A 20,617-nucleotide genomic window follows, 5' to 3' on the forward strand; every position below is an offset into this window, starting at 1 on the left:
AAGTACCAAGAATATGAGAAATGGTAATTAACAGACTCTGCAGTGTGTGTAGACAGACACACTGATTACTCAGGAACAAAACATAAGCGAGGTTCATTATTTGACTCAAAGTTCCACACAAAGATGAGTCGATTTTTAATTCAATACCAGTTGAGCCATCCCTGACTAAGCATTCAAAGAAAAATGCCTAATATGTTGTTTTTCCAGCTCTCAGATACATCGCCTCAGATTTACCAAGGTTGCTCTAGGCCGTAGCAATATCCAATCGGAACGCTTGCAGTGAACGGCTTCAGTTTATCCCGCAGCAATCATGTGTCCTTGGTTTATTTTTCCCTTCCCAGATGTAACGACTTCATGATAAAGTCACAGGGATTAGGAGTGAACAATGATATCGCATCATTGTCAAAACAATCATCTCGGGCTTTAATATCTTTTCCACCGGAGCCCTAATCAGCCTCTGCCCTTGTTCCGTCATACGCTGAACTGTTGAGAGCAGGACAGATGGCTGAGCGAGGTGAAGACTCCATCCAGTTCTCTATATCTGTGATTAGAGCTGGAAATAGCCTCCTTTAAAGTGTGGTTTCGGGCATATTCTATAAAGGTAAAGCAGGCTGACGGAGGTCTGGATTAATTCCACTGCATTACTCCGGGTCTAAAAGAGAGAGAGCATTCTTCTGAACTAAAATAACATACACTAAGAGCTTGTTGCATAACCACAAAAGGTAGTGAAATATGCTCTAGATGTAGCCTTGGCCATCAATTATGAATTAGCTTTGAAAAAGTATCCATTTTGCCCCAGAATATAAATAGGTTCTTGACTTCTCGCGCCCAGGTAGCTGCTGAGATCTCAGCCAGCAGCGTTACTTTTTTATGAAACATATTTTTAGATTTAGTGTGTCTTAGATGATATCATTATCTCTGATGTCCCACTTAAAATTTTTGCGAAAAGATGGTGTTTTGTTGAGTGCAGAACTTTCCTGAAAACGTTTTCCTCAGCATTGAAATGATCTAGTGATAACCAGATAACCTCCATGGCAACATTACAAACAAGAACGGCTAAACAGCAGCTATTTGACTGATTTTGTCTGAGAGTCATTTGAGCACTCGTCGTTTGGTTTAGCCAGAGCGAAAACTCCGAACGTATTCACTCGCAGAAAACGAAGACATGACCAAACCATCCAAACTCAAAAACTCACCCGTGGATTTTAAAGGCATGTCATCTCTTTTAAAAACAACCAAGACACAGTTTACCAGAGGCTGTTCCACCAGAAGGAACTGCTGCATTTCAATGTTCTGACAGTCCTTGAACTAATCGTGTGGCATCAAGTTTTATTAGGAAAATAAATCAAAATCTGACCTTGAAATCTTGATATTTTATTAAAAATCGGTTTATTGTGCTTGTTTAAAAATGTGCCACAAATTGCAACAGATACTATTAAAATACAAAAGCTTTGGTGCAACTGAGAATTCATGGCAGGCAAATGAAAATATCTACAGTTTGTAAGGTCACCATTTGTTTCTCTCAGAAGTGGTAACACCTATGGGCACCTGGAAAAATGCTGGAAATCTCGATTCCACATGTGGTACAATAAATAATGAGAGAAATGACTAATTGTTCGCCTGCTGCTTGCAGAGTTGTGTGATTTTATATTCTAAAAAATGATCCCACTTAGCGCTCAGAGGGTTAACCACAATTAGTTTATTTTTAAGACTTTTGGCAGATTCACTTTCTGTCAATAATTATTTCAGACATCAAAAGCTCAACAAGGAGCATCAACTATGAAAACTTGAGCTCTGTTTCCTCCTGACTACCCTCCATTTGAAGCTAAAAGGCTCAGATATTACGGATTATTGAAGTATTAGGGAATTCTTTTTTGAAAACTCATCCAGTTAAGTGAAATTCCTCCCAGACTGTGCTAGCTCTCCTGCTGCCGCCGCCTGGCCAAAGGAGACGTGATCCTGATGATATGGCCCTGCTACCATGGAGACTAGTGTGACTTTGCATCTTAATGGACTTCTTCACATAAGCCCCACCTCTTAATTATTCATTAGGCCCTCCAGAGAAACAGCACATGCTGCAGCTTCGTCACCTTACTGGTGTGAATCCAGCTCGTAACGAGATATCAACAGCGAAAACCGTGGCTGGAGACAGGCTTTCCCTTGCTGCTGCTGCTGCTGCTGCTGCTGCTGCTGCTGGTCAGGCAGTTTATCTAAAATGTGAGAGGTACCCAGATCAATGTTAATGTGTTCTTTATTGAGTCTTCGATGGGCTCAAACGGCTCTTCAGGGGTACTGGTTTGATGCTCTAGTCATACAAACATACACATGTTCAAATGGAATTCTGAAGAGAATAACAGAAAATATATGTTTCAGTAATATTTTAAAAAAATAAATGTGACTTAACTGATAAAAAACTCACAATAAAAGCCCGAGATGGTGATGGCGAGGGTGAAAATGTGTGTCGTTTGTGTAGGACGGAGAAGAAGAAAAAAAAAAACTGCCTTCCTGTATTTGATCAGCCTTCCAGCAAGTCAGGTAATAAGATCAAAAAGTGAAGTGGTGCCTGAGCACAACCACCCCACCACAGGAAGTAACACCATCATTACCTTGCATGTAAACACACATTAATTTACATCGCACAAGAGACACAACGCAATCTCTAAATAAGTAACTCGGCTAACTTTCTCACATTCGCTACTCAGCGCACTCGCTGATTCGATCTCGCTGAAAATAAAGTGTCAGACTGTGACCAATCAAAACAGAACATCACAGTCTGTGTGTGCGTCTGTGTGTGCGCAAATACATTTATTGTATGTGTATGTGTATGCATGGAGGGTGGGAGGGACGGGTTTATTTTATTTTTTAAATGTTGTAATGTTTTTAAATGCTGTAATGTTTTTAAATGCTTTGTTGTTTTTAAATGTTGTAAAGCACTTTGTGATTGTTGTTGTTGCACATGAAAAGTGCTATATAAATAAAATTTGATTGATTGATTGATTGATTGATATTACCTAGCCACGAATAAATATGAGCAAAAAGAAAGATGCAAATCTGCATATTTGGAATTAAAATTTAATTTAATCGAACCAGTAGACAACAACACAAATGAGTCCACCCCTGTGCAATACTACTTAAATGTCAGATCAAGTTGACAAGTAGATCATGTCTTCAAATGGACAATCAAAAACTGTTAGAAAGACTATTTGGAAACACAGTAGTATAATCAAAGTGCATACAGTTGTGATCAGTGAGCCACAAGTAAGAAAACCTGTGATCACTTGAACAATGATTGCGCCTGTGATTTCCGATCAGCATTAACCACATGGTTACAAAATGACAGCAGAACTTTTGGACCACATATGGAAAAGAATTCCCAAAAAGGAAGTATAAATGTAACTGTGAGAAGTGTGAAGATCTGTGAGCAGTTAAAACATGTTTCAGCAATGATCAGGAAGTATAAAATGATCCATACTAACAGTAGTCACAGCTAAAGTGGCTTTCCTCCTAAAATGACAGTTGTTTAAAAAAACCGGACGGGCAAGTGCCGAGAACGCGGAAAACAGGCTACTGACTATTTTGAGCACATTCTTTGCTCAGATTTAATCAGGATAAATAGTCCTGACAGTGAAGCACTGAGGTAGTTTCTAAGAAATGACAGAACTTGTGGTATCCTCCAGCATCATCCCACTCAGCACGGAGGACTGAATCAGTCATCAGAAACACAGCGAAAATGAAAGATTTGAATCTCAGTAACGACAAGTGTTTTGTTGCACTGATGTCCTACTGTGAGGTCTGTATTTTTAATAATGTAAACTGTTGGTTTTAATGTTTACATCAGAGCAAATACCCGACTGTTCAACTTAGAGCCAATGTAATTATTGTGATTAGATTTATTACTTCTTTGATATTGCACAAGAGTGTTTTATTTGTGCAATCACCACTTTGTTCCTCTGTTTAATGTCATTTGTGGAACATAAAAATCGATGTCATCTTCCTACTTTAATTGTGGTGAGATATGGTTAAAAGTGAATCATATCTTAAGCTCATTCTTAAAGGTTCTGTGAATCTGACCGGTTACTAACACAGCTGATGCTTTCCTGTAAGATTTCCGTTGAATGCAGAGTCAAGCTGAACAAGTTCTTTCTTGTAAGATTTGTATGCTAATTATGTGAGGTATGTTTTAAGAGTGAATCATCTGAATCCTGTTTGCAGGAATGATAGGAATAATTCCTACTTAAGAATCACTAATAACAACTAACAGATGTCGAATTATCACTAATAATTACTACTTGCGATTTTTCTGACATATATTGTGATTTGACTTGTGATAGATTTTTTTCCACCTGATCTCCACCTTTAACCTTCACGAGAATCATTTCAACACCACCCTGGAAGGCTAAATCCAATAAATTGTAAAAACGCCAGGGACCTTTTAGAAAGAGGTCGCTCTGATTGAGCAGAGTCCCCGAACAGCCTCAACACCCGGAGCGCCTGTGAAGATACGCGTTTTTTTTCCCCCTCGCTGGTGGGAATCAGTGAAACTCAACGCTGTCTTCACAAAAGGAATCGCCTCAGCACTTTTGGAACAGGGAGAAACCAAACATGCTGAATTTCACACTGTTGTCATGGAAAAGGAAGTCAATTTGGAGGTAAGCCAAAAATTTCTTTGCAGTTTTGCAAACTCATTTTTTTAATTCCCTTTCAGTCCTCTTTTTTTTTTTTATCATTTGGAGACAAACTATCAAGAAAAAGTTGTAGCCAAAATACAAAAGGAAGGAAAAGACAGGGCAGTTAACGGTTTTGTTTTAAAAAAAAAAAGAAGAAGTTACTGTTTCTGGGAAATACCGGTGACCAACTCCGGCCAAGAACTGCATGACAGACGTCACAGGAACTGCTCTTCACATTTCATATATCGCTCTGCATCCTCTGATGTCTATGGCCACCCACAAACCAAATACAAGCTCCGTGCAAACCTTATACACTCGGATAGACAGGTTTCCTTTTGCTCCTCAGCTGCTGTTAATACAATATATTGGTATGCTTGTCTGAAGCACTATATCTGTTAAGGTGTGACTTTCCTTAAGAGTAGTACTGACACGTCTGACCTGCCACCACTTGACATGAAACGAGAGAGAGGACAAGACCACCCGGAACCTGACCTGCATGTCGAAAACATGCCCGCTGACAAAAGAGTGGGTGAGAATTGCAGATGAAGTGTCGAAGCGAGACACAGCAACGCTTGCTTTTTCCTGTCAACCGCCGCGTACAACCTTTGTTGTTAATGATAACACAAGGTGGCACATCAAAAAAAATAAAAGATTTTCCTACAACAAAATTACTTGTTGGCAAAAAACTGCAAACTCTTTTCAGCTGACATGGCTTTTCTATAACTTAAGCGTTTAGGGGCAGTGAACTGTTATGCAACGGGACGTATGCGAACACACACACTGATACCAGCAGGCCTTTCACTGACTACATTAAATCCCTAAACCTGTGCACTAACTCATAGCACTTTCCCTGACATAAAACTAATCCTTATTCTGGTCTTCACTCCTAATGCAAGTCCAAATCCTCTAAAACGCTTTAAAAGACATCAGCAGTGGTACCTTCTCTGTCTGTGGTCTGAAATAAAGTCCGGCCTGACATGGAAGATTTTTAGTCGCAGTGACAGTCATCTATGCTGGCAAGCAAGTCTAACCACATTTATTGAGCTAACCTTTTTTTGTTCTCAAGTCTTTTTGTCCTGAAACTGAAATCAAGTTAGGAAGAGAACTAAACTGTGCCACATTCTGCTTGAAAAAATGAGGGCTTTGCAAACGTAGAGCTCCAAACAGCAGGCTGACTTGTGAATGCATTTGCATGGAGCGAGGTTTCTGGCTGAACATGGCACGATTTTTTACCCCAAAAAGCTGTTTTTATACCTCTGCCTGGCCGTAAGTATTCTTCATAGTGAACCTGACATTTAATACCATTAGAAATCGAATCACTGTTAGGGATCGCTGGCTTTGGAGATACAGAAATTTTCGTCTTAGCGGCCAGTAGCCAGATCGACCACACAAATAAGAAAAGGCAGGTGTGTATGTGAGTGTGTGCATTTGTGCCGAGAGAACAGGAGCCCTTTAATCACAGAAAGGCCAAGTGCTCCACTTTCCTGCGTGGCATCCATCACCACAGCTCAGTTCTCCCCGATCCCTCCATCTTCAATCCCTCCTTCCTCATCCCTCCACTGCCTCTGCTGGCTCTCCACCCCGAGCCCACCAGTGCACCCCCCTCCTCCACCTCCTCACACTCACACCCTCCAACGATTTCTTGCCAGTGAAGCATGCCACCGAAGCAAAGCTCCTTTTCCTCAGGATTTATAATCCCAAAGGCTCCAGCAAAAAAGGCGGCTGAAAGAGCTCTTTATAAAGCCAGGGGCAGTCAGTGGCTCACCTCTGGATGGTCACTACGCTCAGCATTAGCTCACAGCGTACGCTCCAGGATCATAAGCAGGAAGGAGGGGAATTTTTTTTTTGCTGGGTCACAATGAATAAGATAAAATATACTTCAGGGTCCTTGTGGAGAAATCTATCTTGTAATCATTGTTGCTGATCACCCACCAAAAACCAGCATCTCCTCGCTGAAAGTACGCACAATTACATTTGCAGCTTGCATGATAATGACACAGGATACATCTCGGATAATCAGATCGGCAAGTAGAAACCTGATTACACGAGGTTACTCGTGGTGCAGGCTGAAAATTACTGGACTGCACCGGTGAGCTAACGGTTTCTCACTCGCCCTACGTTGTTTCCAGCGTCGCACAATTTCAGCATCAACATGTGCAGAAAGTGCAAATGTAAAGTACGTCAAAACAACCACCAACACATCATACTACAAAAGAGAAAACTTCAATTTCCGTTACTCGCCTACAATAAAAGTCTGACTGACACATACTCTGATTTAAGTACGTAGACAACCAATCCCTTTGTACAGCACAGTGTCTAAGGAACAGGATTGAAACACTGAACGGGAAGATCTGGTTGCAAAAAGAAATGCTGCTGCTGCTGCTGCACGGAAATATTCCAGAAAGGATGATGTTGACCAAAAACAGGTACTGTGTCAGCAGTTTCTCCATACTGATTTGTTTGACACAGCTCTGCATGACGAGTGTCCACATCTAAATGCCATCCCAAGCAAAAAAATAACACTTCTGGGTGTCTTCGCCAGCGTTATATGAAACTTGCTCCAAATTGATTTTTTTATTTTCAGCTTTTAAAAAATATTTTTTGTCCAATTCTGAATTGCTCCCCTGCATAACCAGCCAATCATTCCACACAGAATTATTCTTTCTAAATAGCTATTCGAGTCATCTGGTGAGAAAATATTCTATATTAGAGGAAAAACACAGGACTGCAATGTCAGTTTTAGAGCTGATTGTATTTATAAGGCATGACCAGTGTTGCTTGCACTTAAAAAAAACTTCTAGCAAACATAAAGCTCAGTAATCTTGGCTTGTAAGTCTGCCATAATGAATTAGTTATGTAGCAGACACTGCTCCCAAGGCATTCTCAGGTGTTATTTTGTATATTGCTGGCCAAAAATACAGGTCTTTGCAGCGAAGCATAACTGGGGGGGAAAAAAGAGAAAGGCTGTGGACCCACAGGGCATGAATTAACATGATTAACTTTCACAGCCTGTCACCAAAACATCATCTGTGGAAGGTGTGTGAAAAAAAAAGCTCGGTTAGCTGTGTCTACTGAAACTGTCCTAAGAATATAAGGAAGATCAGGAAAGAGGAAGAAGGTCATTGATTGTGTGAATGTTGTAAATACTGAAACAACGAGGGTCACTTGTGGTGAATTACAGCTAAGAGGACTCATCGTTTATGTAGAGGACTTGGGAGTTGAAGCTTTTTTTCTCTTGACAACCTGTTTCCTGCTCAGTGATGCTAGCTGCTCGTTGTATCCCACCGTACTTTCATTTAGAAGCTAGCTAAACCGGCCGTGTAATAACAATGGGACCCCCTGCTCGCTGCGGCGATGAACGTCCTGATTCTCTAACTGGCTGGAAGAAAAAATCAGCTAGCGTTAGCTCCCCAGCTCTGTTACCCACCAGCCAGCCGCCTTCACAAGCCAGCTACCACAGTTCCTGCCTGCACTAGCTTCCCTGTTCCCTGGGTTTTTTTGCTAGCTACCTCGACCGACCACCACCACCACACGTCTCACAACAAAAACACGCTCCGCCGCAATGACAAGTCGCCCACTCTCCCTGAAACACTGCGCCTTCTCCGTACCGTCCGTCCGGTATTTCCGACGCGACAAATCGGCAAAAAACGAGCTCCTGAAGGATAACGGTGACAGGAACGGGTCTTACCTTCGTAGCGGTTTCCGTCGGCAGCCCCGGAGGGTCGTTATAAGGCGGTAATAACACTCAAAAAGCGCCGAGAAAGGAGCGAGAGGAGACGTCGTTGTGTCGCTCTGACTGGAAAGATGAGATTCCAGGCGCAGAGCACGAGCCCCTGTGTTCGCTCTGCCCACTGGCACAAAGCGAAGCAGAGTTTAGGGACCGTGTGCGTGTTACCGGCCCCCCCAAAAAACGAAAAATAACACCATACTAGGGACTGGCAACACTGGATAGAGGTAATAAAAAAATGAACAAATACAAAATAAACCTCTAGGAAGTTTTGAAACACTTCCTGCATTCTGGTTCATTTTTATGCATTCATTTGTCTGTACTGCAAAGCAAGTTTCAAGGTCGTTCACAGATGTCACATTCAAGACAGATAAGGAAACCAATGTGCAAAAGAATGTCAGGGATATTTACAGTAAAAAAATGTCCCTGCATTTATGGGGCGTCGCTACAGCCCACTTGGTTGAGCTAGTGCTCCATGTATAGGGCCTACAGTCCCCGCTTATGACCCCTTGCTGCTGGTCCTTTCCCCATTCTTCTCCGCCACTTTCCTGTCTCTCTCTCTGTCCTATCTAATAAAGCCAAAAAAATATCTTTAAAATAAATAAATGTGCCTCTCATCCGCACAAAATGGGACAATCGTGAGCTGCCTATTTCAGTCTAGAGGAACAGGTTGGTATGATAGGAAGCTATGAGGAATTTTAAAATGTGTTACAAATGCAAGGGAGGAATGCTCGTGGAAAATCTTTAGTCATGTGATTTCACATATTTATTTTACAGCTCAGTGCACTCTCAATACTAAATTCTAATATGACAGCTGCACATCAGAGCTGTTGCGTTTTGAACTTCATTCATTTGAACATGATATTGAACAAGTGGATTTAGTTCAGACACTGTACCATAATCGCTTTAGTGTGAGGCTAAATCAAAATGAAATTAATGTTACTGATTTAATATTCTGTGATTAATACCAATATAGTAATGCTTGATCCATTAGCTGCAAACCAAGCGGTGTGAAATGGACTTAAAGTCAAATTAAGGTCAAACACAAAGCCATATTTGTGCATTTTCTACCTCACCAATATATGTGGGTTCCTGTGGCAACACGACATATACATTTTTAGATACTGTACCAGGTTTGCAGATATAATATATATAATATATATTCTATCAGCTGAGAAACTGTATAACTCATACAGTCACCAGGTCTGGACGTGCCTCTTACAACTGATTTAAATCGCTAACTTTGAAATTAACCTTCTTCAGAGTGGGTTACCAGTGCAGCATCAGTTACCACGGTGATCTAGCAGGTTAAAAGAGAGACACTGAAAACTGTGACTTTAGGCTCAACATACCTCGTTAATCGTGTTCTGTAGTTGAGCCCTCCGGTGATGAGCATACTGTAAAGCTCTGAGATGTATGTTCAAGTGCCTTTTATCCTGTCAGTCAGCTTTTCTCATATTATCCCTGCAGGCACATAAGCATGATGTAAACTTCTGTCCTCTTTTGTCTGTTTTGTTTGGGGTTGTAGCCTCTTTGAATGTGCGCCTATTCATACTAATTATACATTATTTAATTGAAATAGTTTTGAACTGGCTTGTGGACAGTTAAAATAACACCACTTGTGCAACTTTGGGTCGTGGCATCTCTAATTATGTGCAGTATTTTCACAGTCTATGACACTTTGAGGACAAACTGCAACTTTTCAGACTTGCAAGAAAAATCTTTGAAGCTGTCAAATATCACACATATGAATCATACCACACTTCAAATAGGATTACAAAACCATTTGTCTGTCACTACATAGTTTTTCTGTGAAAAGGTTTAATGGAGAAACACCAGAAGGAGCCAGACTTCTCCTCTCTATAATGAGTTTATAGAATTGCATACACCAGTTCATCAGTATGTCAAAGCTGATGTGAAACTCGCCGCTGATTGAAAACAGTGTCTGTTGAAGAAGCCAACGTCAGTTGAAAGCTGATATTAACACCATCCATTTTCCTATACTGATGTCGCATTAGCCACACCAGAGCGGTGCCCATTCAGAGCCATAAAACATAATGCCAAGTGTGATATCATTACATCACATCATGCATTTGACACTGATGATGTTGCCTTAGCAACAAGGGCAACTCAAGCTCCATTCACAGGAAGTAAAAGGTCTAGTTCTGACACGAAAAAGACCCCAAAAGTGGCCAACGCTGTTCCAATCGAGTGCAGACTTGAAATTTCTTGGGTTCCCAGCGATACACCTGCGCCAAAAGGGGCTTTAGTTAGGAAAGTTTTGAAAATATACAAAGAACAGAGACTCAGATGCAGACAGAGGTTTCCTTGTTTATTGGTACGATTGCCAGGAATTACATTTAAAATTACCTCCAAGCTCACCATTTGCACCATGAAGTGCAACCAGAATCACATTCACACCACTGTATTAATCATAAAATGTACATTTCCTGCATCAAGTATTTTTGATACTTCAGTTATTTTACTGTCATACTTATTATTAAATGGAATTTTGCATGCAGAGCTCTAACTTACAGTGAAGTATTTTGCACTCATCTACAGAGACAATACGGAATACCAATATGGAGAGTGTGTCATAAAGCTAAAACGCTTCACCACATCATTTCTAAGAAAAACACTGCTTTTTAAGAATCTGTTCCTAATTAAGACACTAGATCAGAAGAAACCTTTTAAAATGTGTTCATATTACCATATCCCACAACTTGCAAATCATCCAAAAAAAGAGAGAAAAATAGAAAAATCAGACACAATGTTTGATTCCCAGCAGGTCTGCATGGTGGATATAAAAGTGACATTTGTTGGGAGACGATCCCTAACTGTGGGTTTCCATTGTTCAAACCAGTCAAAACTTTGTGTTTGCTGCCATCTGCTGGTTGTCATTCTGCTCTGACTTTGCACAGCAATGGGCCCCTGTATGGTTATGAAAAGCATTCAGGTATTGCAACAGCTGCTGTATTATCAGGTCTATATTGGACATCGGCCCTTGTAGTGTTGCAAGCCGAGCATTTTCTGACTCAGCTACTATCTTGTAAAGAGGATCTTGAGTTCCCGCAGACACTTATAACAGTATTCAGACAATAAAATATAGCACCACCTTGTTTTTTTTTCAGTTTATTGATCATGACAGATTAAGGAGGGATTGTGGCAGCTCAAATAGCTATATATGGGCACATGTTTTTAATCATGCTAAATATATGCAGATGACGTCCAAGATTCAGTAAGATAAGCACGTGGATTCACTCACATGTTACACCTACGATGACATGCATTTTCATCTACAAATCAGCCTACTTGCAGGAACTTTTGTATGGATACACCACATTCATACATCAGCTTGAGGTATGTCAGCTCCCATTGAAAAACCACAACCCCGAAGCTCGGTCTCTGAGAAAATAGATTTATTATTCAAATAAGCGACATAGTATACACAGTGGCTTCAAGGTTCTAATCATCAGAAAGATTATGAATAAAGCTGCTGATCATTTACAGACATAGTAATCTCACACCGCTCCGCAGAGATGGAAAAAGCCTTTGGAAAATTCACATTCTTATTATATTCAAACATAATTTACTGTACAGACACAAAGAGCTGAGGGCAGAGGTGAGCTTGATTCCCACTAAGGCACTCATAATTAAAATGACATTCACTACCATCAATGTGCATTAAATCGCATAAGAACACAACTGGATGGCTACATTGTCTTTTTCGTGATTCCATGAAGACTTTTTTTTTTTTTTTTAATTTCTTTGTTAATTTAACAGAATGACGACATGCTTTTAATCTGAAATGCAACGATAGGCCTTTATAGATAAGGACTGTCAGTGTAAGTGTGGACTGTAAACTGTGGTGTGTGGCTATAAAAACACAGGAGGAGATTTGTAACCTTCAAAGGAGATGTGTCTGAAACACAAAATTAAACTAGTCAAATAAAATGTTCATTGCTGCATTAGGAAAAAGAGACACCACATCTCTAAAGCCTACAAAGCTGACACTGCACCAGTTAAAGACTTTGGCTGAAACACATGCGCAGCAGTGTTTTCCAATAACACCCTGCAATGTGGATACTTAAATGCAAATCATACATAAATCCACGGAAGGAAAAGGCGACAGGCAATCAAACCCTGTTCTACGCATCTCAATATTCCTGTAAAATAAATTTATGACAATGAATTGTTTAGTGAGCGGATAATACTTCAACAGAGCTTGGGAAAGTATACCTATAGCACTGGCTTTATTAGCAAAACTTCATTCTTTCCTTCAACTTTGACACTTCTGTTTGCTCACACCCATCTTCCTAAATGTACCCAAAATCTTTTTCTTCCAAAAGAAAAAGGGGTTTTAATTACAGATAGACATGCAAAACGAGTCTATTTGTCCTGCTGCTGTCAGTTTTACCAAGTAAAATTCCAGCTTAGCTGTAGCAAGTTAGCCGAGAAAGCTAATATTAGCTTCATAAACTGCTCGAAAATGCTTTTAGTTTGTTTCCATATCATTTCTTTTTTAACAAGAATCAATAGAGACATCTTAAATGAGCACTTCAGAGCTACAGCCATGATATTACGCAAAGAGACAGCAACTAATGCAGAATTTTCTGGCAAAAGCTAAAGGTTAGCTAATGCTATGCTTCTTGGCTTTGGTAGCAACACTTGATTAAGCTAACTAGCAACACATGCTAACGTTTGCCGCACAAGTTGAAGCAAAGACATAATAACAATGTTTAATTTATTCTTTGCACTTTTTTTTGGTTTTGAAAAGCTCCAAAAATGAACATCCTCTGGTAGCGTGGTGCTTTGCAGTTCTTTGTTTAATTCCCGCCATCAGTATGAATTATATGAAAAAGTGTTCGAAACGTTTACTATCCATTTTAATTTCTTCACAAATAGATTATTGTTTCTCTGTTTAATTCTTAATTGTTCAGTTCATTCGTAATTATTCAGTTTTCTGTGTTTTGTGTTTCAAACTATTCACATTTTTCCTTAATAAATAAAAGTCACCTAACGTTTTTTGTTTTTTTTTAAATCACACAGACATAATCATCACAACCCTAAAATTTTTTCAAGGCATCAAACTTTTTGCTGCACAGTACCTTTAAAAAAGTGATGACTTAGTTTTAGCACCGTGCAACTGCTGTGCTGCATTTAGTAATATTTTCTACATTAGTGTTAAGAGTGTGATTCTTTAGATTTTTTTACAGACTACTTTAGTGCTTGTGGTTGAGGTGCATTTATTTCCCCAGCCTCTTGGCTACGTCCTTGTAGGCTAGTTCGATTTCCGCATCGGCCGGGCAGGTGTTGGTGAATTCGTCTCGGTCGTAGGCGTTGCCAAGGTAGCGCCACAGCCCTCTGAATTCAGACGGGATGTCGTAGTTTCTGTACTTCTTTGCAACCACCTGCCAAAAACAAGCAGTAATGCTGCCATCAAGGCCAAATTTATGAAATGAAATGAACCAAATGTAAAGAAATCACTCCAGAGGCCGGTTACCTTGAAGACATGAAGTTTGGGCAGAAGGTTGCAATCGGCCAGCGACAGTTCATCTCCATCCAGGAACTTGCGGTTAGACTCTCCATCACCGCTGTGGCGTCCCGACTGAACATCCGTCGGCAGCGGATTCAACAGATACGCATCCAGCTGAGCCAGGGACTTGTTTAGAGTCCTCTCCAACGCTGGAACACAGATCATTAAAGATGATAAACCAATGCTTCTGTTGAGATTTTGGTAGCGATTAATAAAGTTAAATTCTGGATCGCGTCCTCACCTTCATGTTTATCTGGTCTCGTGTTCTTGACATAAGCTGAGAACTTGGCGAAGATGTCGTTTCCTGCTGTGTTGGATTGACGATTCTTGGCAGCGAGTGTGGGATACCTGAGGAACGAGGTGTTAACATGATGTCAGGGTGCTGGCTGCCCTGCTGTCTGATACCCTTTTGTGTGCGAGTGTGTTTGTGTGTGAGGCCCTACTTTGGTGGCGAAAGCTCAGCCTCCAGGTACTCCTCTATTTTGTTGACGTCGGTGAGAATCTCTCCCTGGAAGCTGAGGAAGGGCGGGTGTGTCCCTGGAGCCAAGTTGTACAGATCGGCTGGTTTCCTTATCAAAGTGGAATCATTTTTTGTCAGTGAAAACATTATAGTTTGCAGTGAACAAACGATCACATAATACAGCTCAAATTCCCCATAACAATTAAATGGTCTTCAGTGTGAACCTCAGAGTTTATTACCATTGTGTATTTCTCGAAGCAGCACTTGGAGCATAATTAAACGCATCTCTTAAACTTTTTTCAAGTGGACGTGATGCTGCGTAGGTCCATGCACGACTGCTAACAAATATACACTTTAAACAGCTACAGGGAACAATTTTTGGCTTTATTTTAGAAGCAAAAGTACAACTATGTAACAAAAAACATAATCTTTGAATAAGTTTGCTGCACAAAAATGAAGTGTTTAACATTTAGCATTGCTAGCGCACCATGCTAGAACTCCACTGTGGTCATGCACACAGGCTATTCTACTTTCTCGTCCACTTGGGAGGTCACTATTGCACACATACGCTGTATTAATGCATGCACAATATTGCCAGGCATGCACACTGCAGCCCTTGTAGCATAACTTTTGCAAAACTGCATGCAGATACAAATTTTTAGCTCTACTTGGGGAGAAATTTACACCAGGTGGAGCTTTACATATATGCAAAATGTAACACTGACTCTAAAGGTATCCTGCTTAGATGCTGAACAAATATAAACTGTGACCTCTATGTGAGATTTCAGGTGGAAAATGGACAGAATGGCCGACCCACTAGTGTGTTTAAAAAGCCAGCTCCAGCCAGTTTCAGGTTCTTTGAGCAACTAACTTGCTGGAGGTTGTGTACATACTTAAATGCAAAACTACCACAAACAGAAGACTGAAATGTGGCCATCTTTAAGTTGGTACTGGCAACTACTTAGAGAGTTAAACTTCATATTTATTCATCTTCTTTGCTTGTCTTTTATAGCATTTTTAACATGATATAACGATAATAAAATGTCATTATTACCTCTTTAGGTCAACAGTGGTGACATTGAAGACGACTCCTTTCAGCCACAGGATCATGAAGAGCCTCTGGGAGAAGGGACAGTTTCCGATGCTCTCCCCATCGCTTCCAGCCTGCACACAAACACACACGGTGAGCGACTAACACTCACACAAATGTACTTTACGACTGTGTGCAAAACCGCCCGTGCGTCTATTTGTCATGCAGACAAACGCTTATCCTTGATATGCCGACTTACTCCCCTGCTAATACACACATCCATAAACACAGTGACAGGGACAGACACACAAACTGGACACGTTTACACACACACAGATACACAATGTACTCACTCCTGACATGCTGACTGACCGAGTGCTCCATCAATTACTCAAATCACTGACACGGCGCATGAAGAGGAATCAGTGCCTTTTAGTTTGAACTAGTGCGGTTGGGTTTGTGTACACAGGATCAAACACGCCAGGGTAAATGTGTGTGTGTGTGGGTGGGTGCATGTGTGTGTGTGTGTGTGTCTGTGTGTATGTGCAAAGCTGCAACAGGACACTGTAATGAGACACCAAGTCCAACATGAATAATCCACACTGCTTCCATTAGCTGCCTCACTGCCTATTTGGACTTTTGGTTCCTACATGTTGTGTATAAATCATATGACCCATTGTCCTACAAAGACGCTTGTCTTTCACCAAAAGTATATATGCAGTAAATGTTTCTCCTCCTTGTTTTGAGGACTCCTTAAGAAACAAGTGCAGACTTGTTGCATTTTTTTACAGAAACCATCCAGAGCATATGTTTTAACCAGTTTTATTAAACTCTCTTTACATGACAGCAGACTATTGTGTAAACTATCTGGTGGTGAATGATGCATTTTCACATTTCCATACCACTTCTCTCTATGACAGGAAATTAGGGAAGCAGTCACTTTACCATTTGGAAAGTGGATGTTTTCAATTAGTTGTAGGGGAACTGTTTGGCTATGTAACAATATTGTGTTGCATATATTTAAAATGGTCAACAAAAAGAGCTAAAGCTAGTTAGCTTAGCATAAGGCAGTGGAGCTTCACCAAAATGTGCACTACCTACATTGGGTTTTTTTTCACAATAAAGGATATAAAATTTATAGATTCCCATGTTTTTTGGGCCTATTCTTACACAGAAAAAGGGCAAGTTTGCTCATTTTTTATTTTCAGACACTGTTTGCTTTTGTTTACTCTACAAAAATACTTTGTTAGCCGAGAAAATTAAGTGGTTAAGTTTAGGAAAAACATATAGTTTGGGTGAAAATATACTCATGTAAATACAAAACTCTGGTTGTTTTCTACATTGCTAGGGTGATGAATTTTGTCTGTGTGTGTGAAGTAATTCACATTTACAATGAGAAATCCAAATTTGGTTTGTTTTCCTGTTTTCCCCCCTTTTTTTTGACCTTATACAAAAGACACATGCTAAAAGTTGTGCATGAATACACACAGACAAAACTCCACACACATATTGTATCATAAGCTTAGACTATTTAAAGCTGCTTCTCTCAATACTGAAAGGACCCCAGTAATAATTCAGTGGGAGAGAGAAAGAGAGAGATTGTCTGCGCACGTGGGTGTCAGGTTAACACACGGAAAAATCAGCATGCAACAACAACATGGCATGCACACGCTTAAAGGAGCCGCCAGCCCAAAACACAGCTTTGGCGCTGAAGTCTGCATATGTAGCTTAAATTTGACTTCACACCCACAAAATAACAACTACAATGGGCAGAATGCTGGGTGGGATTGGAAAATAGACACAAAATTTAGATTGAGACGTCAGACTAAAGCTGATCTAGTGTCAGTTTGTGATGCACACACACCAAAATGCACACACTGAGAGCCCCACCTTGACAAATAGTTCAATATCAGGGTCCTTGTCTTCCTCGGCCGCAATATCCGTCATGGTCAAGAAAAATTTGTTTGTGTGTTAAGTTTCCACAGTGTCGGTGTGTGTTTGTTTGTGTGTGAGTCTATCCCAGGTCCATTCGGTGAAGTCAGCTCGGTCCCATAGCAGCTCTGTCAGAGTGTCAGCTGAGGATGAATGCGGTGTGAGTGTGACACAGGGGAGGGAGAGGGAGTGTGAGGGGTTCAGTTTGTACCCGAGGCCTCGGCGGTGGGGCGTGACAAAAATAAAACCCCCTGTGGTGGGGCGGGGGTGTCAGCAGCAAAAGGGCAGAGCAAGTCACCCAAGGGTGCCCTGCCCCTCCCACCTCTTCCACTGCGACTGACAACAACCGGGTGACTTTGAATCACCTCCTCAGACTCATCAGCATCCATCAGGTCCCACGCTGTCTGTCTGTCTGTCTGTCTGTCTGGGCTGCACCCACCTGGCCTTTCCTGCAGGGTGACGTCAAACTCTGTGAGAGTTACCGGAGGTGCAGACTCTCACTGGGGTCAGATGTGATGGGTGGGGAGTATTTGATGTTTACTGGCAGCTCGGATGCACATACTTCTTCATCATGGTGGCACATTGAGCAGACTTCAGCAGCCAGATTCACAATATATCTATCAGATACGTGGCGATGGTTTATATTTTTCTACTTGTCCCAAAAAATCCCGCAGATGAAAAAAAAAAATGTACACCAACCAACGATGATCATCCTGCTATCAATTTTCACCAATGAAGCAGTCAGCTGAAGAAAGTCCACAATAAAACCTTTATGAATCTTGTCCTCTGGTGTTAGGTTTAAAAGAAACTCCAGTGCCCAGCTGTTGTGTTATGGAGCTTTGTTTTTTTGAAGCAACAACCAAAAAATTTATTTGTGACTCAATTATGAAGATTGACATCTTCATTAGGAACATTAGGCTTCATGCTGAGAACCACAGACAGATTGGACACAACAAAAATATAAAATACCGACACAGGTTTTCTTTAACCCTTTATGAAGCGTAACGCAAATCATCGATTCACCATCTATGGTGTTTGTAATATCCAAGTATTTTATTCTGACTGGATCATTTTTTGTATTGAAACAAACACAGAAGCTCGCCAACATCAGATTATTTATTTAACAAACTAAAAAAAAATCATTGGGGAATTTCACCTCTCGAACAATGCATCCTGGGAAATCTGCTTTCCTAAAAACTTAATTTAACAAGTTGAGCGAACTCACAGCTCTAAAGCATTTCTGATTCTGATTCATTCATTCACCATTTTGAGTCAAAATGGCTGTACAAGTGGCATTAAGAATTCAAAAACATTTAGAAAAGATGAGTAGCTCTGACCAAATTCCTTTTTGATGACGCACAGTATTGAAGCCAGTATATGCTAATGTGTCAGCATGAAAATCGACTGGTGTGTGGATACTTTGGTGCTCGACTTCGGTCTTTCTAATCCCACTGCAATTCCCGCTGAGTTATATTGCTATAATTTAAACAGCTGTAGTTTCAAAGTGTAAGATTTATGAGGCCTGTAGGCTCCACTACAACTGGACTTTAGCGTTGAATGTGCTGACAGTGTAATAAATTCAGTGTGTGTTATGGTGCCATGTACGATTGCTATCTGTTATAATTCTATATTATCATTACTATTAACTATACTTAGATCGGCAGATTAAGAGATTTTTCCAGGAAGTTACCGCCGTGATTACTGTAGATGTAACACACACTCGCACGTACACGCAGGAATCATCCACAGCTATCCCAGCACTGAGTCAGAACATTCCTGTCAGTTCAACTTCGCTTATATTTAGAAGCAGAGTAACACCGTCAATCACACACGCACAGAAATGACTGATGAGCTATAAATAGAAGTGTGTGTGTGAACAGCACAATGAGGTGAACATAAAATGACTTATCACAATCCACATGCATACACACCCATGTACATCTGAGGAGGTACTTCATGACCTTGTACACTTGTTCAGCTGATATGAATCTAATCATGACTTGGCTTTATGAGGCTTGCATGGTACTTGTTGCAAGAAAGTTTGATCAAACTGTGAGGATGTGTGTTTTCACATGTGTGTACTTAATGTAAAATCTGTATTTTGTATAGTATTGTGGAGTCCAAGCCTTAACATTTAACCTTGCTGTTGTTTTAAATGTGCAACATGAATCAATGCAATTCGACCTGACAACAAAATAAAAAATCAAGCTGAATTAGTCTCATGCAGTCAGTCCAACCTCTTACCTTCGTAAAAAGTGTGACCGTGAAGTCATGTTTCTCAGGCTCAGCTTCCTCCTTCTCAGAGGCCGATGAAGATGACGATGAAGATGAGGACCTGCGTGATGAGTCCACCTCCACATTCGGCGACCTCCTCTCCCAGGTCATCGCTTGGCTGCTCTCTTCCTCTCTCTCCTCTTCATGACTGGATCCCTCCGACGCCTCTTCATGTCTTTCTTCCACTTCTTGTATCTCCTCTTGCCTGCTAGATCCTTCAGATCCCTCCATTTCCTCCACTTCCTCTATCTCCTCTTCATGACTGGATCCCTCCGATTCCGCTTTCCGTTCATCCTCATGGTGTGAAGAAGAAGAAGAGGAGGAGGAGGATGAACTTCCTCGCCTGTCCTCTGCAGGACGGTCTGGTGCTGGCATAGTCGGTGGATCCGGTATACCCAAGGCCCGGCCGGTGTTTTCATACTCTACTGTCACATGTGTGATCTCTTCGTATGTTGCCTCGATGGTCAGGTCATATGTACCTGAAGACTCGTTCTGGTAGGAGGGCTCTGGGTTCTCGTACACGTTCTCGTGATGGGAAGACATCCTGGCTGAAGAAGGCAAGTTGTCCTGAGACGGTGGCTGAGAGTGTCAAGGTGTACAGCAGGAGTGACCGTGATGCCAACAATCTCTCTCCGTCTTATCAAAAAGCACCCCAGGACTTTGGACGGGGATGGCTGGAGGGCGATGCCAAGAAAAGACACAGTGCATAAAAGAGAATTGCATTTGTTGAGAACTATCACCAAAAGGTTAATAATTAATTTTTAGCCAAGTCCAAAAAACTGATAAAAACAAATTACATCAGACATTTTTCTCAAAGAATACCACCAGTGATTGTTTGTTTCAATTAACATAAAGATTAAGCCACAGAGACTTTAAACCTTGCTCGTGTCACCTTCAGCTTGCACTGCAATAGACTGTAAATGTGAGTGGACAGCTCTGAAAACATATACATTGATATACTGACTGATGTTTTATTATATAAGGCATCAAT

The 20,617-nt window shown here is 40.9% G+C and overlaps 2 protein-coding genes across 3 annotated transcripts in view; both read right to left on the reverse strand.

The window, feature by feature from the left end:
- Positions 1 to 8,499, reverse strand: part of mgat5 (alpha-1,6-mannosylglycoprotein 6-beta-N-acetylglucosaminyltransferase) — a 92,011-nt gene extending 83,512 nt beyond the window's left edge. For both annotated transcript variants that reach the window (XM_008297769.1, XM_008297768.1), the window contains exon 1: positions 8,356 to 8,499. The gene's annotated coding sequence lies outside the window, so the exon portion shown is untranslated. The remainder of the gene's footprint in view (positions 1 to 8,355) is intronic.
- A 3,293-nt stretch (positions 8,500 to 11,792) lies between these two features.
- Positions 11,793 to 17,539, reverse strand: clic5a (chloride intracellular channel 5a). Its single transcript, XM_008297770.1, has 6 exons — positions 17,311 to 17,539; positions 15,445 to 15,554; positions 14,374 to 14,499; positions 14,172 to 14,278; positions 13,898 to 14,079; positions 11,793 to 13,805 (listed from the first exon to the last, which is right to left on the reverse strand). The coding sequence occupies exons 1-6, from the start codon at positions 17,365 to 17,367 to the stop codon at positions 13,641 to 13,643; spliced, it is 747 nt and encodes a 248-aa protein (XP_008295992.1). The 5' UTR covers positions 17,368 to 17,539; the 3' UTR covers positions 11,793 to 13,640.
- Between the last annotated feature and the right edge of the window lie 3,078 nt (positions 17,540 to 20,617).

The sequence above is a fragment of the Stegastes partitus genome, unplaced genomic scaffold (genome assembly GCF_000690725.1).
Source record: "Stegastes partitus isolate 25-593 unplaced genomic scaffold, Stegastes_partitus-1.0.2 Scaffold1246, whole genome shotgun sequence".
Taxonomy (NCBI): Eukaryota; Metazoa; Chordata; class Actinopteri; family Pomacentridae; genus Stegastes; species Stegastes partitus.